At 40.8% G+C, this 15,124-nt stretch overlaps 1 protein-coding gene across 1 annotated transcript in view; it reads right to left on the bottom strand.

Annotated features, from left to right (window-relative positions):
- Positions 1-8,818: 8,818 nt before the first annotated feature.
- Positions 8,819-15,124, bottom strand: part of slc6a8 (solute carrier family 6 member 8) — a 48,623-nt gene continuing 42,317 nt past the window's right edge. The window contains exon 13 of the mRNA XM_017468230.3: positions 8,819-13,892. Within this exon, the coding sequence (XP_017323719.1) occupies positions 13,752-13,892 (141 nt within the window). The 3' untranslated portion in view covers positions 8,819-13,751. The remainder of the gene's footprint in view (positions 13,893-15,124) is intronic.

The following is a 15,124-nucleotide window of genomic DNA, read 5'->3' as shown; positions in this document are numbered from 1 at the left end:
TCGTCCTTTTTTTTTTTCTTTTTCTTCTTCTTCTTTTTTTTTTTTTTTTTGTCCTGTTTCAATATCGTGCAAATGCGAGGCTTGATTACGTCGAATCTACGCAAATGGCACCGCTGCAATTTCTCATTTGAGATTCATCGTGTATCAGAGTCAGGAATGGGCAGCGCTAGCGTGCGTGCGTGTGCAGTGTGGCTAACTAAACCAACTCTGCAAATCATCAAGCTCCTAATTTGAATCAGAGGAGTGAGGTCAAAGCAATAAACTTGTATAATGGACTGGAACTGCCTGTCTGTTATAGATTTTCTCCAAAAAATTGTTTTCTAACCTGATTGTTTGGCCAAAAATGAAATTTACACGATTTTATCTCTTACCCTAAAATGGAGGTGAGATGCCTTTGGTGTTTGATGTGGTTTGTTCGTTTCGTTTTTTTTCCTTTCCCCACCTTAAGATTTGTACTATTGCTACGATGTTAATATTGATATGTCAGGAAAGCCTACAGCTGTGAATAGCATCATGCAAACTGCACGTCAAATCAAACTGTCTTGGACTGCGTGTGGCATCTGCACCACATGGGAATCCTGTTATTTACGATTCGTGAAATACAAACCCCAGTAATTTATGGTCTGAAGAAACCAAACACGTTTAGCACAGCATAATCTGTAAGAGAGAAGAATAAAGAGCCTGGTGAGAGAGCGACTATTTATAGTCGCTATAACACGAGTCATAACAACACTTATCTCATGGACGTTCCACAGCGTTAAACGTTACTAAAAACTGATAAAAAGTTTGCCAAGTTTTTGTTTTAGTTATAAAGGCTTCTACAGTCACACCCACAGATAGGAAAGAAGCAGCAGCTGTCTTTCTAAATGTATTAATAACTGCAGCAGACAGATGCTGAGTCAGTACGATGGTCCAAAGTATTTTGAGAATCCAGCCCTTCAGGTGTAGTCATACTGACATATTGCCTTGAGCTTATGGATGATTTGAAATAGCTCTTCAGATGGTGGCAGGGCTTCCTCTAACAGGATATTGTTCCTGGATTGAGGTGAACCTTTCACAAAATCTGATCTAACTGCTCTCGGGCTCCATTAGTTGAAGGATTAGATCATAGTTCAAGGCTGTATGCAGGGAAGGAGACACACGGCTGCCTGCTCGGGAAAACCGAAAGCGACGACCAAGCACTTTATACAAACAATGCTTGTGTGAGAAAGGACGTTGTATCGGTGACCGTGCTCCTAGCGTTACCCCGAGTGTAATAGATTATCGAGTGAAGCCAATAAACGATCTGCTCGACACGACGAGCCAAACTCTGATTACGCTCTGCGCTGAAACACTGCATACCTTGCTGCTCGAAATGAGAAGTTGGTTCTGTTGATTTTGTAATGAAGAATGAGTACTCGGTGCTGGTTGTGCTCTGAAGTGAAACCGTTCCTGATGTGCTGAAAGTTTGCGAGGATATTTGGGCTGTTGAATAACCCCAGGGTAATAGCGTTTGTCGTCTATCCCTCGATTACTGTGGAGAAGTAAGTTTGTTTATTTAGTGGCGTTAGCACTTCCTGGTTTCTTTACTCACTTTAAAATCCCACGTTGTGAAATGTTAAACAATATTTTATCTCAAGCCTTAAACTTGGGTTCTCAGAGTGGTTCTCAGACACACTTTATTTATTTATTTATTTATTTATTTATCTCCTTTAACTAGGTCACTGTTTATCATACATACCAATCTGGTAAGGTGAAACTAACATGTACTTCCTTCAGTATGTGCTTTTTTTTTTTTTGACATACTGCTCATATAACAGCATTTGATATCTGAGCAGGTTTTATAGGAGAACCTTTTACTGGGGTAATATTGAGCAGGGTCAATTGAATTACACTCCTGACACTGGCTAGCCCAGTTAAAGTGAATAACATTAGACAGTTGTGCCACTTGGAAACCCTAGTTCTTGTCCTGTTGTATGAGTGATGGCTCAAAGGTTAAAGCATTATATTCTCCTGATTGTTAGGTCATAAATTCAGCATCACCAACCTGCCACAGTCGGGTCCTTGGGCAAGACGTCTTAACCCTTAATTTAAAGTATCTTGTCACTTTAGGATAAAAGCATCATCCAGTTGAGCAAATGAAATAAAAGGCTCAAGAGAATTCATTTCCTTGTCTGATGTTATTCCACCAGAAATGGAAAGAAGGAACCGACCTAAAGTGCAGGCTTTTTACTCCGCCAAGCCATCCATCATCATGCTGTCTAAAATGGAAAATTATTGGACTGATAACCTGTCTGAACACCACGAGTCGGCTTTCGACATTGAGCGCATCATAGTGTTTTTATTTGTTGACCTGTTCGACACGAAAACACATTCTATCTTGTTCGCTGAGCATAAAATGTTTCTAGAAGCTTATTGTCATATTATATTTAGTGATGCAGGAAAGTGAGTCAACTCTCAAAAGCCTCAATGAGTTGACTCGGAGACGGTATGAATGACAGAAAGGCCTCTGCTTAATATATGAAAGGGGCAGTGTGAAGAGCGCTGCATGGCAACTGTATTATTAAAAATAGCCATGCTGGTTACGGTGTAAGGAGAAAAATACGAGAAAGATGACACGAGATTCGGTTTGCCGGAGATGAGCTACATGGCTTTATCTGAAATAACAGTTCAGCTAATACGATTCTCTAACCCAGACTGTTTCCAGTTTAAAGGTGGCACTCTGGCCATGTATTGGATGTATTGGTATAGACTCTGACCGAAATGGGCCATGTAGTTCAGTGCGTAGGGTCGAGTAGCCATTGTGTTTTGCCCTATGTACAGTTGTGTGTGTGTGTGTGTGTGTGTGTAAAAAAAATTTGGCTTGTGTCCATTTCGCGACACACCTATCCATCAGCTTGATTAAAGTATGACATTCACCATGTGAGGAAATCATGGTATTAGACTGATTTGTTTTTACCACCACTTTTGTTCAACCGAATCCTTACCCAACATGATATTTCCAGAAGACATCATTTTGATGAAACCCAATTCTTTTCATATTATTTGGCTTATTCAGCCGCTGTGATCTCCGATTGTGTTGTGTGTTGGTTTTCCCCAGACAACCCTTACAGTACAGAAATCAAAGCTGGACTGGTTGACTCAACTCTTCCTATCCACCTCATTGGTCACGAAATCCTAACCATGATCCTTCAGGGGTTCTTTGGATGCTTACGGCTCACTGGGAAACTCCCTGCTGTCGGTTTCTTCCATAAATCAAACCATTAAACGTTCCCCACAAGGGACAAACCAAAGAACCGGGTTCTAGAGTTAACTGCTTTTTCTTTCTTTTTTTCTTTCTATGTGTTCCTCATCTTCATGCTAACTACTGTACAATATAGAGAGTAAGTACAAGCATGATGTTCTAAGAGTATTTTTAGAGAGCCTTTAAAGATTGCCCTCTGACATTTACTTTCCCAACAGCGTTCACTGGACTGGACTGTCACACTGCCAAGATATTAAATTCAGAGACTTTTTTTGGTTAGGACCAGGTTAAATCTAGAACCTTAAAGATGTTTGGTTAGTTTCCTTTAAGGCAGGGGCTCCGAAACATTTTGGTCAGATGTACGTTCTAAATTTTCTACGACCCCGAGCCTAGACCGAACTTTGTTATTCATGGTCACCCTTCTAAATCCATATTCAGTAAACGTTATCATATTTTCATGTTCCAATAAATGTTTAAAGCAGAAGAGGAGAAAGTAAGTTTCCCCTACTACCCTATTTGTACGACCCCACATCCTGTCAAGTGCCCTAATTTGGGAATCCCTGCTCTAGGGGGACGATCTGTTTAGGACCGTATAACATTGTTTCTCTTGCACTGACGGATCCAGAAGCCAAGAAGCCTTAACCATCAACAGAACCCTTGAAGAAGCTTTTTTTTTCTTCCTCCCCCCCAAAAGTCCACCACTCAATTATGAGCTGCTAATTGTTTATCCAACACTTGCTGTACTGGAGACCTAACCCTCTGTACAGCTGCCACATTGATGATGAAACCGAATGCCACCAAAAGATTTGGCACAATCATGTCACATCACAAATGTATGGCCTTCTCTCTTTCAGCTTTCATTCCTCTCCATGATTGATTTCACAGCGTGTCTCTAATGGCAAATAAGTAAAGGCCCCCACCTAACCTCTTCATCCGTCTTACACATTACTGCGGAATGCTGGAGAAGAACTCTTGACAGAGCCGTGTGCAAAATCTCAGCCTGGACGGGATTGACTGGTGTGGTTTTTTTTTTTTTTTTTAAATTAAGCCCAGATTAGCCTAATTTCTGTTCAAAAACATTTTTAAAAGTAGCTGACGAACCACAACAATGCCACAACACACCAGTATGTGCTTAAGAACAGCCATGTTTGGCTTGGATGTTTCTGCTATCTGGCTTTCAGGGAGATTCTCAAGCTGGGCAGTGTGTGTGTGTGTGTGTGTGTGTATGCACCACACAGCACGTACGGTGTGGCGTTCGAATGGCAGAGATGGTGGAGTCGGCATCAACCCAGGGTTTCAGCTGCTTGTTCAGGGATCCAGGAATAGAGCAGAGTGAGAAAGCTAAACATAGACTTTCGAGACTGTGTGACAGTGGGTCAGTGCCTGAGCTTAATGTGGCAGCTGCTTTCCTCTTACAAATAGCCTTTATCAGGAAAAACCAGTTTAAACTGGGAACACTGTACAACCACCAGGCACATGTGTTGTGAAGGAAATTAATTCATTATGTGTGTGTGAATGATACTCGATATTTGTCGTTATTGCTTATACTAGAGTGCTTCTCCAGTTGATGCCTCCTCAATCCTGTAAACACACTGAGAAATAAACAGAGGAACAAAAATATGCTTTTTACAAAGGCTATAAAAAAATACACACAGCCTTGTTGAAATTGCAGGTTATTGTGATTTGTTTAAAAAAAAAAAAGAAAAGATAAAAAATGAAACCAAGATAAATCTTATCAGATCATTTTCCACATGTAATGTAATACAGCCACTAACACAATTCAAGCAGAAACATTTTAACCTCTTTTAGCGGTAGCCACAAAATGGCATTTTTGTCTGTTTTGGGGGTACCAGTGTTCAGCGTTGATTTGTTTTGGGGGTACCAGTGTTCAGCGTTGATTTGTTTTGGGGGTACCTGTGTTCAGCGTTGATTGGTTTTGGGGGTACCTGTGTTCAGCGTTGATTTGTTTTGGGGGTACCTGTGTTCAGCGTTGATTTGTTTTGGGGGTACCAGTGTTCAGCGTTGATTTGTTTTGGGGGTACCAGTGTTCAGCGTTGATTGGTTTTGGGGGTACCTGTGTTCAGCGTTGATTTGTTTTGGGGGTACCTGTGTTCAGCGTTGATTGGTTTTGGGGGTACCAGTGTTCAGCGTTGATTGGTTTTGGGGGTACCAGTGTTCAGCGTTGATTTGTTTTGGGGGTACCAGTGTTCAGCGTTGATTTGTTTTGGGGGTACCTGTGTTCAGCGTTGATTTGTTTTGGGGCTACCTGTGTTGAGCGTTGATTTGTTTTGGGGGTACCTGTGTTCAGCGTTGATTTGTTTTGGGGGTACCTGTGTTCAGCGTTGATTGGTTTTGGGGGTACCTGTGTTCAGCGTTGATTGGTTTTGGGGGTACCTGTGTTCAGCGTTGATTGGTTTTGTGATCTCACACACCACAGCAATGATTAATGGCTCATATGAAAGTAGACACTTAAGACTTTAAGAATTAGCAGTTATTTCAAGTATTTCTTATTTTACCTTGCCTACCTTGGGCAATATATTCAGATTTTTTATTTTATTATTATTTTTTTTTTAAGTATAAAAAAAAATTATTTACTTTTAACACAAATCTCCACAGCAAATGTTGATCTCAACCCCATTCCTGGTCTCAAAGATGCCCCAAGTACTTGTCCATGAACACCCAAAATATGAGGACGTTATCTCTTAACCACTAAAATTGTGTGTGTAAGGTTATCCAAATACAGGCTAAAACCTCTCCAAAAATGGCACCAAACCTCTCTAAATGCCACATAGCGTTTAAAAATGGCAGACTTCTAGAAATGGCTAACTTTTTTTTTTTTTTTTTTAGAAAAGGCACCAAACCTCTTCAAATGGCACAAAATGAAAACAAATGGCAGTAGCATGAACTCTGTTACACAATGTGTCATTTCACACACACAGAAAAGTCTGAAACATACTTATAAAATTGAATGTTTATTAAAAATAGTGCCAGAGCCCCGGGGGGGGACGCCGCCGCTATAAGACGCCGATAAATCACACGCTGAGCGAAAACCAGTAGAAAACTAGCGATCAGAAAAAAACTGCTGTATAAAGTTCTGCAGGAAGACCGCTGGAGCGGAGCTGCCATTTCCTGCTAGTGTCTCTGCACGGCCCTGTAGCGCGGTGCTGATTGGCCCGTAGCGCGGTGCTGATTGGCCTGTACGCGGTGCTGATTGGCCTGTACCGCTGACACACAACTCAAGACGCACGCGTAAAAGGTTTGGTTGTGCTGATTACGCGTTTGATTTTCTCAGCCTCTGAGTGGTCAATCATGTCGAGTTTGAGCGTGTTTGAAAGCTAGAAGTATCTACAATTGGTCCGAGTGGGTGTCAATCAAGTTAGACTGCCCGATTGTAATTTAGGAGGCGGATTGTTCAGCATAGCCAAAGCAGATGAGCTTTTTTTTTTAGATGGTGTCTCAATTCAGTTTATGGCTAATTACTAAATTCCAGAGGGGTGGGGATACCAAAACTCTTAATGCATTTTGAAGAGGACATTTGTGACTAAATATGGAGCATTGCATTTGTTTTCTTCAATAAAGCTGATGGACTTTATACCGATGGAAATGTGCATGATTTATAAAACCGCGAGCGAACTGGATTTTCGTCTATGTAGGTAGTGTAAGGTAGTAAACGTTTCTACAAGTCCGATCTTGGGTTTAAATGTTATAATTTTATTGTGGCAGTTGTATACGGTGTTTTACTATCGAAAAAGCGTTAGTCCTGCTCTCCGATTTATCTCTGTCTCAGTGTTTTCGTGGAGAGGTGTGAATTGTTTGCCCAGCAGGGAGCTCAAACTCCGCGCCTTTCTCATCCCCCTGCTCACCAGCAGTTAAGCACACAGACATAAAACCGTACACACAGAAAGCCACAAGTGTCCTGACTAATCTTGTATCAGAAATGCGGCGATACAATAATTCATTTGTTTATACTAATCGAAAATGTCCGATAAGTCGTTTTCCATTCCGCCGGCGGAAGGAACGCTAGTGTCGGGTACGAAAGGGGTTAAGGGAAAAAAAACCTAAAAGTACACACGCCTTAACGAATACTTTGTTAAAACTCCTTTTGCTTGTAATAAAGCAGTCGGTCTTTTTCCGGTAAGAGTTTACTAACGACCTTCAACATCTTGATTAGGCCACAGTTTTGTGGTCGAATTGAGCTCTGGGCTCTGACCGAGCCGTTCTAAAACCTTGATCTTTTTCTTCTGAAGCCGTTACTTTGTTGACGGATTTGTGCTTTGGGTAGTTATATACTGGAATGTGAATTTTTGTTTCAGCTTTAGTTGTCTAACATAGAACTGCAGGTTTTCGTACCGAAACAGATGGAGTCATGGATAGCCCCGAATACATGTCTATCTTGACTAGAGCCCCAGTCCCAGCTGGAGAAGCAGCCCCACAGCGTGATGCCGCCACCACCATTCTTCGCCGTGACTGTGGGTAAGGTGTTTTTTGGGCGATGAGCACAAAACATACAATTTATTTTCGAAGATGCCTTAAAGGTTCTACATTGGTCTGATCAGACCATCACATATTTGCCACATGGTTTGGGCAAAATTTAGGTTTTGCATGGATTTTATTTTTTAATATGAGAGGGCTTTCATCTAGCCGCCCTATCCCACAGCCCAGAAAAGTGAAGAATACAAAAGTTGATCACATGCATGCATTACTTGCCAGATATCCCTACAGCTCTTTCAATATTGCAGTCTCCCTGATAAGTTTTCATCTTGTCCTTTCCTCAGCGTTGGAGGAAAGTTCTTCTCGTTCTTGGTACCGTCACCGCGGTGCCGCATCTCCTCCGCTTGTTGACGATGACACTCGTGTTGTTCCATATTGAACTTTTAAACGCTTTTATTTGATTTTTCAGAAAAACCTGCAATTTTAACAGGGCTCTGCGGACATTTTTCTTTTCTTCCGTATATAAAGGATGTAGAACTTCGTTTACATTAGGACGCATGCAGTAGTTTGTAAAGGGTTCTTCGCTTCCTAAAGGGGTTCTCCTGAACGATCTTCTAGTGTTGGGTTCTACAAGCAAAAATTATGGCGAGGGGGGAAAAAAAAATAAAGGAATTAAAATGATTTAAACTTTCCTTAAATATTTTTCTGTCCGTATTGACGCTTTTACAGGGGGGTCCGAAATGTTTTGTAAACCGGGACACCTTCCAGTGTATCAAAAAATATAATCTTCTCGTGATCCCAACACACATTTATTTAATAAATGTAATCACTCGTATTAACCGGGTTAATTAGGTTGGTGTAATTTAAACCTAAATATCTTCAAAACAAGCGAGCTGTAAATAACTTGAAAACAATGAAAGTGAATGGAAATGTCTTATTTAATGGAACGTTCCAGAACAATCCTAATATACAAACCTTATAACCATAACTCTGCTTTTATGTGTGTGTGTGTGTGTATATATATATATACATACATGCATACACATAATCTCTACCGAGGGGTTTTGTTGAATATTATTGAATGAGAGAGCTCTATAGTCCTGTGACCTTCTGCATTCTTCACTGATACGCGGACGAGCCAGGAGGAAAGACAGGACGCGAGTGTGTTGCCATGGAGTTAGTTCGTTTATTGCCGGTTGTTGCTTTGATATGGGTGAGTGGATCTTCAGCACACAGTCACAGTGGAATAAAGCATGAAGCCCTTCATACATCAACATCCTCAATGATCAGTGATCAACTCCTGCACGAGCAAATGACTTTTACAGCACGAGTCGTTATGTTATTACTACTTCAGCTTACGAATGGAAGACCGCGGTTACAGCTCACAGCATGTCACGAAGCACAACGATGAAACAGTTCATCACTACGTTAACTACGTTAATAAGAGAGCCTTCGAGACAGTAACCTGACCCAAAGCTTTAGCGTTTCTGTCTACCACCCATATAATATGTGCTCGAATATGTTTCTGAAGTCTTAAGAAATGAACCTTTTCATTAAAGAGTCTCGATTCGCACAAAAGAGCATCGTACACTATGAAAAAGAGTTCACAATTTGGAGGGGATTTTTCATTGCTGTTCCATTAGGAGCGTGTTTTTACTCAAAACAAAAAATAACCTGGTTACTGCTGGTTAATTTAACTAGAGAAACATATAGATCAGACGATCATCTGATGGATTTTGGTTACAGATTTACATTTAACAATTTATTCAATTTATACAAGAGTAAAAGTTAGTTATTTAAGTTCGTTTAGAAATATAGATTCATTCATTGATATGTTTTTTTTTTTAAATCGATTTAATTCATTAATCAGTTTATTCAGTAGTGTAAACATTTGCTAATTAAACAGAACAACTCTTTATGCACTTTTTCTATATTCTCTAAAATCTTCCCTTTTCTAATTAACACTACTACATTAACTAGACCTAACTACAGTTCGTTTGCAGTGAGCAAGTCTTTGGGACGAAGCTACTGTCGAGAACAACTTTTCATTTTTTTTTCTTTTCTTTTTTTTTTTTTTTTTTGGTAATGTTCATGTTTATTCTTTACTTTTCGACATAAAATGACCAAACAACATTTTATCAGCTGACCATCCCAGGGCGCTATTGTGGATGAAGAGGAATTCGTGAAACTCTTAAAAAAACAACAACAACAACAACAACAACAAAAACAAAAAGGGAATCTCATCAGACGCTAAGCCTGTGATCCGAGACCGTCACACAAGCAGTTTTGCTGGTTTTGGTTTCTGTGGTAATTTGAGAAATGAGAGCCAGCTCCTCAAATCACAAGTACCAGATGTTGCTTTTGGTTCTAATCAGAAATCCGATTGATTTCTATTTGGAATGAATGGACTCTATACTCACTGTTCGCTTTATTAGGTACACCTGCGCGTTCACTTCGTCGGCCAATCGTGTGGCAGCAGCGGTACTTAAGATAATGTAGCTAACGGGTCGAGGGTTTCAGTTCTGTGTGATCTTCACATCGGACATGTGTGTGTTTCAGAAACCGCTAATCTCTTCGGATCTTCACACACAACAGCGTCTAGAGTTGTAACCCTTCTGTACGGCATCGCACATGACGAGCAGAAAAGCATCGCAGGGTCAGAACGCACAACCACAATGGGCGGTCATTGAGTGTATGTACATTTAAAAAAAGAAGAATAAAAAAGGCGTTGGGGGGGGGGAGACTTTTCAACCTGGGTAATACCTTAAACATGTGACTCGGAACACTTTGGAGCTGTGACCATTACAGGCAGTTTCGCTGGTTTTGGTCTCACTAAGTTAAGAGTGCTTGGGAAAATACTGCCTTGAAGGTGCTTTCTGCTGCAAGAGATTAATCAGATTAATCCAAGGTCACCGGTGTCTTATACTTTACAATACATTATTCTCACACATCGCTCACTAATACCTGGACGAGCTCGGAGGTCTGAACGTTCGGTAACGAGCTACGCTTGTGATCTGTGATTAGCTTCGCTGGTTTCAGTTTGATTAAAAGTTCTCGTGTAATGAGCACCAAAGCCTCAGAAGCTGACTCGAGTCTGAGACTCTCCGACAGATTCGACTCTCGGATCGGATTGAACAGAGTGTATGCAATGCTGAAAGTAGTGCAGTTAAGTGCAAAAGTTTGCACCCCCTGTGTTTGCTGGGTGGAAAAAGTCAAACGTACTTTTACTTGACAAAATCTTGTAAACTGGGGAGAAAGGAGGTTGGAGGCAGTTACACAATTTGCCAAGGAATATCGCATTCACAAACTTTTGAACGGATTGTTTTTGGGCTTTTAGGGTCCGTACTAATATCTTAAACACCATTTGAGTATTTTTGTTACTTTAATTATGACCGGAACACCTATGAAGCCTAACACGCTTTTTATTGACTAAGGGTGTACAAACCTTTGCACTCAGCTGACGGTCTGGACGTGACACGTTTTCATTTTTAGGAATAAAACTACAGGTAGATGAGATGCTTGGATAGTTAAACGGGAGGTATAAATCAGATTAATATCCGTTGTGTTTGGTCCCTGGGTGGTCAGCCGAAAACACTGAAATCTAACGCATAGCGCGCGCGCACGTGCACACGCGCTTGATACCTATAACAAACAACGCAATGTGCTGTCTTAATGTTTCTCTCTGTAACGCCACTGAATCGTATCATTAATAACTCCCTTTCCACAGTCATATCTTTATCAAAAAAATTCATCCTGCAGCAAACTTTTAAAATATACCTCACAGATATTCAATATGTATATTTATACTTCTATATATATATCTATATATATATACGTATATACGTATAGACATATATCAGCAAAATAAAAACCTTCACAAAATAAATCTCTGATTTCTATCAAGTTATTTAAAACCAAAAACAAAAAAAGTTCAGATTAAAATTGAACATCTACTTTTTTTTTTTTTTTTACTTTTTTTTTTTTTTTTTACATTCTAATGGTTTCTAGAGTTCGATGGTGTTAGAAAGGCTTAGAGTAAGGTACACTAGAGTAAGGAAAGAAGGGCAGAATTCCCACAGTGCAGTTTGACTCGATATACACTTAGATATTAATGGGCTCTTACGTTGAAACAAACAATAAAAGGCAAAGTTTGGCAACTGATTACCCGTCAAATCAGGCCGTACATCACTCCTGCACAGGCCTTACGCTAACGCTAACGCTAGGAGTGCTATATCACCACCTCTTTTAGTTAACATGCTACATCCGACGTTGGCGAAAAAAAAACAACCTTTCATTCGCTTGCTGTGGTTTTCCCACTCGCAAACTGATTCGCAAAGACATTCAAATATCTCCATACCAACCAATCACTGATGCTATATAAAGATTTATATTGTGATAAAATCGATTTGTTTATGATATTTAAGGAATGCTCCAGCGTTTTTCAACCTAATCACGATCCACCGCATCTGTATTGTATGTGTCGTTACTCATCCATCCGTTTTCCGTAACGCTTGTCCGATACAGAGTCGTGGCGAGCCCGGAGCCAATCCCAGGGAACCGGCGGGGGACACCCTGGACTGGGCGCCAACCCATCAGGGCACAATCACACACGCGTTCACACACTACAGATAATTCGGACATGCCGGCCAACCTCCAACACACGTCTTTGGACTGGAGGAGGAAACCAGTGTCCCCGGAGGAAACCCCGGAAACACGGGGAGAACACGCAAACTCTGTGCACCGTAAGAGAATTCTGATTAAACAGGTGTTCTCGGCACGGGGAAATACGTCGGCGTTCGTTTCCATGGTAACCGCACACGTACTACAGATACGGTGCAAAAAGCTCAGGTTGAGAAAAAGCTGAAATACTCCTTTAAGTCCTCGTCCCTGCTGTCGTCACTTATCCTCCGAGTACGATGTAGTGTTCGTTCGACACGACAGCCTTACTGTTATGCTCTCATTTTCTCTGCTTTAAAATTAAACCGTATTTAGTGTCGAAAAATCTTAATGTTTACAAAAAAATCTGATATTTCAAAAAAAAAAAAAAAAAAACACGTGCAAAATGCAGAAGTGATGTTTTAGTACGTCATCACCACATACTCTTATCTGCTTTACCAGATATTAGACATTTACTTAAAGCACAACAAGAAAAAAAATAGAGAGAGTACAAATCCAACTTAACTAGGCAGGTGAAATCTGGATGTTTTATGGCAATGAGTCCTTCCTGTCTGAGAGAGACGAAGGAAGCATGTTGTTTGGCACGCAAAGTGAGTTGTGTTTTACAACAACAACAGAAAAGTGTTGACATTTTGCAGATACATTAAATTAAAAAAACAAAAAAAAAAACTATAGACTGTGCAATGAAAGGAATTGTGTGCCGTGTGATCGGGTTACTTCGTACCTCAGTGGTCAGTAATTTTTTTTTTTTTTTTTTTTTTAAAAAAGACAAAATAGAAACTGTTTCTTTTCTATTTCGACGTTTTGCCTAACACTTCTTCTTGTTATTCGATTGGTCTTTAATGAAGTATACACAAATACGTTGGATTATAAGTAATACTATATAATGACAGACTAAAAGAAGGGAGAATGTAATCAATAATATTCAGAGATTTTGGCCCTTAGTTTTAAATACAGTGGACCCGGAGTCTATGTCTAAACGGGCGTTAATGAGCGTAGCTTCAAATGGACCGGCTGACACATATATAAGTATGTATCCTCCTCATATCAAGCACACATAAACAGGCTGAATGAGGAGGATTGTGGGAATTCTGCCTTGAGGAGGTGATGGAAAGAAATAGCTACACCAAGCTAGACGCCTTCTCATGCATCGCATCTCCCTCTGAACCAAGGACAAGCTAATAGTGTGCTGCTAAAACGTACAGAACTGCAGGAGTGAAATAGAAAGAGCAGCGATTTCAACCCGGGAGTTCTGCCCGACGACGCGAATGAGTCGTCGGCTTTTTGTAAACTCGTTCTCGAAGCTGTGTGTTGTAAAAGCACGGCTTTTTATTCAGACAAGTGTAAAACTGAACTGGAATACAGGCAGCGTCAGTATCAGCTTGTCTTCGGCTCCCGTGCGGATCCTCCGACTCCACGCCTACATGCCGCTCTCGAAGATGATGACCTTGTTGTCTTCGGTGCCCGGGGACAGCGACGACAGGCTTCTGGTGTCCGCGTCATGTGGCATGTACTCCAAATGATGCGCAGCCCACACGGGTTTGGTCAGACTCTCCCAGCGCTACGCATCAAGAAGAAACAAAACAAAACAAACTCAGAGGCTTGACCTATATGTACACTCGGTAACTGTTTAGCGCTCCAGATATTTGGATCTGCATTCGAACGCACCAGAAGTGGGCGTGGCCTCGTTTCTTTGTGTTTTTTTTTTTTTTTTTTAAACCACAAAACTGGAAAAATCCTTAAAGTAGAAATGCCAGCACTATCTTAATTGGTTCTATTTCCCAAAATATAAACAAACCAGTAGTCTAATTACACCATCGCAACCCTGACCAGGCGGTTACTAAGGACGCTGCAGTGTAAATGCATCACTCATGTTATGCCGAACTCTACCTGAATGATTATCATCCTAACGATCGTCCCCAGTGCGTAGTCTGTCCTTGAAAAGCTCTTACTCAGCTATAAATTCGACTTTATCTCCAGGAAATGCTCCATAAATACACCAGTAATGAACGGAGAACAAGCAGGCGTGCACTGTATCCCGAATTTTTCCCCACTTGAGATGTCCGATAGATGTCCTTTTATTGTTTGAGTTGTACTTTTCACCTACAGTGCACAATTCAAATTCCTTTTCAGCCTACTTCTTGCCTATTCCTAATCTCTTGGGATCAGAGCTCATGAAAGATTCCTCCTCCGTCCATCTTTTCGAACTCGTGTAACGTCCAGATTTGCACGCCCGAGCCGAGCTAGCGGTGCGCAATGTTCTGAATGTGAAAAAAAAAGGAAAGAAAAAAAAAGGAGTAACTTTAGACTGCTGCACCGCTCGGAAGCCTCGTCGAGGCCGTTTCCACGCAGAGTATTTACCTGACAATCCTTCCTGTGCATCGTTCTGTGTGCCTGGGCTGAAAACTCGTTCTCTTCTATTTCCAGTGCAAATCAATAGAAAGCCATTAGCCCACTTATCAGAATTAAACACGCTGCTTTCCATCTTATGGCACTCAGTCAGTAGGAAACTGCTGACCCAAATGCAAAACTCATCCTAATGGCTCGGTTACAGTCGTGGGTCTGTGAGCATTAGCGTACGTTAAGATCTGTGGGTTTGATGGTTTGACTTTGACTAAAGATATCGTTATTACTATTATTATTATTATTATTATTATTATATTACGACGACATCTTTACAATAATTGAATTCTCTTTTAATGAGGCCAGATTTCAGCCAATGAAACGATTACACTCAAGTCACTGCTCTGTCCATGGAATGCCCTACTTTATTTCTGTTGTGTTGCTTAGCAA

This window comes from Ictalurus punctatus, chromosome 5 (assembly GCF_001660625.3).
Source record: "Ictalurus punctatus breed USDA103 chromosome 5, Coco_2.0, whole genome shotgun sequence".
Classification (NCBI taxonomy): Eukaryota; Metazoa; Chordata; class Actinopteri; order Siluriformes; family Ictaluridae; genus Ictalurus; species Ictalurus punctatus.
Note: the sequence above shows the minus strand (reverse complement) of the source record. Positions and strands in the feature narration are given on the sequence as shown.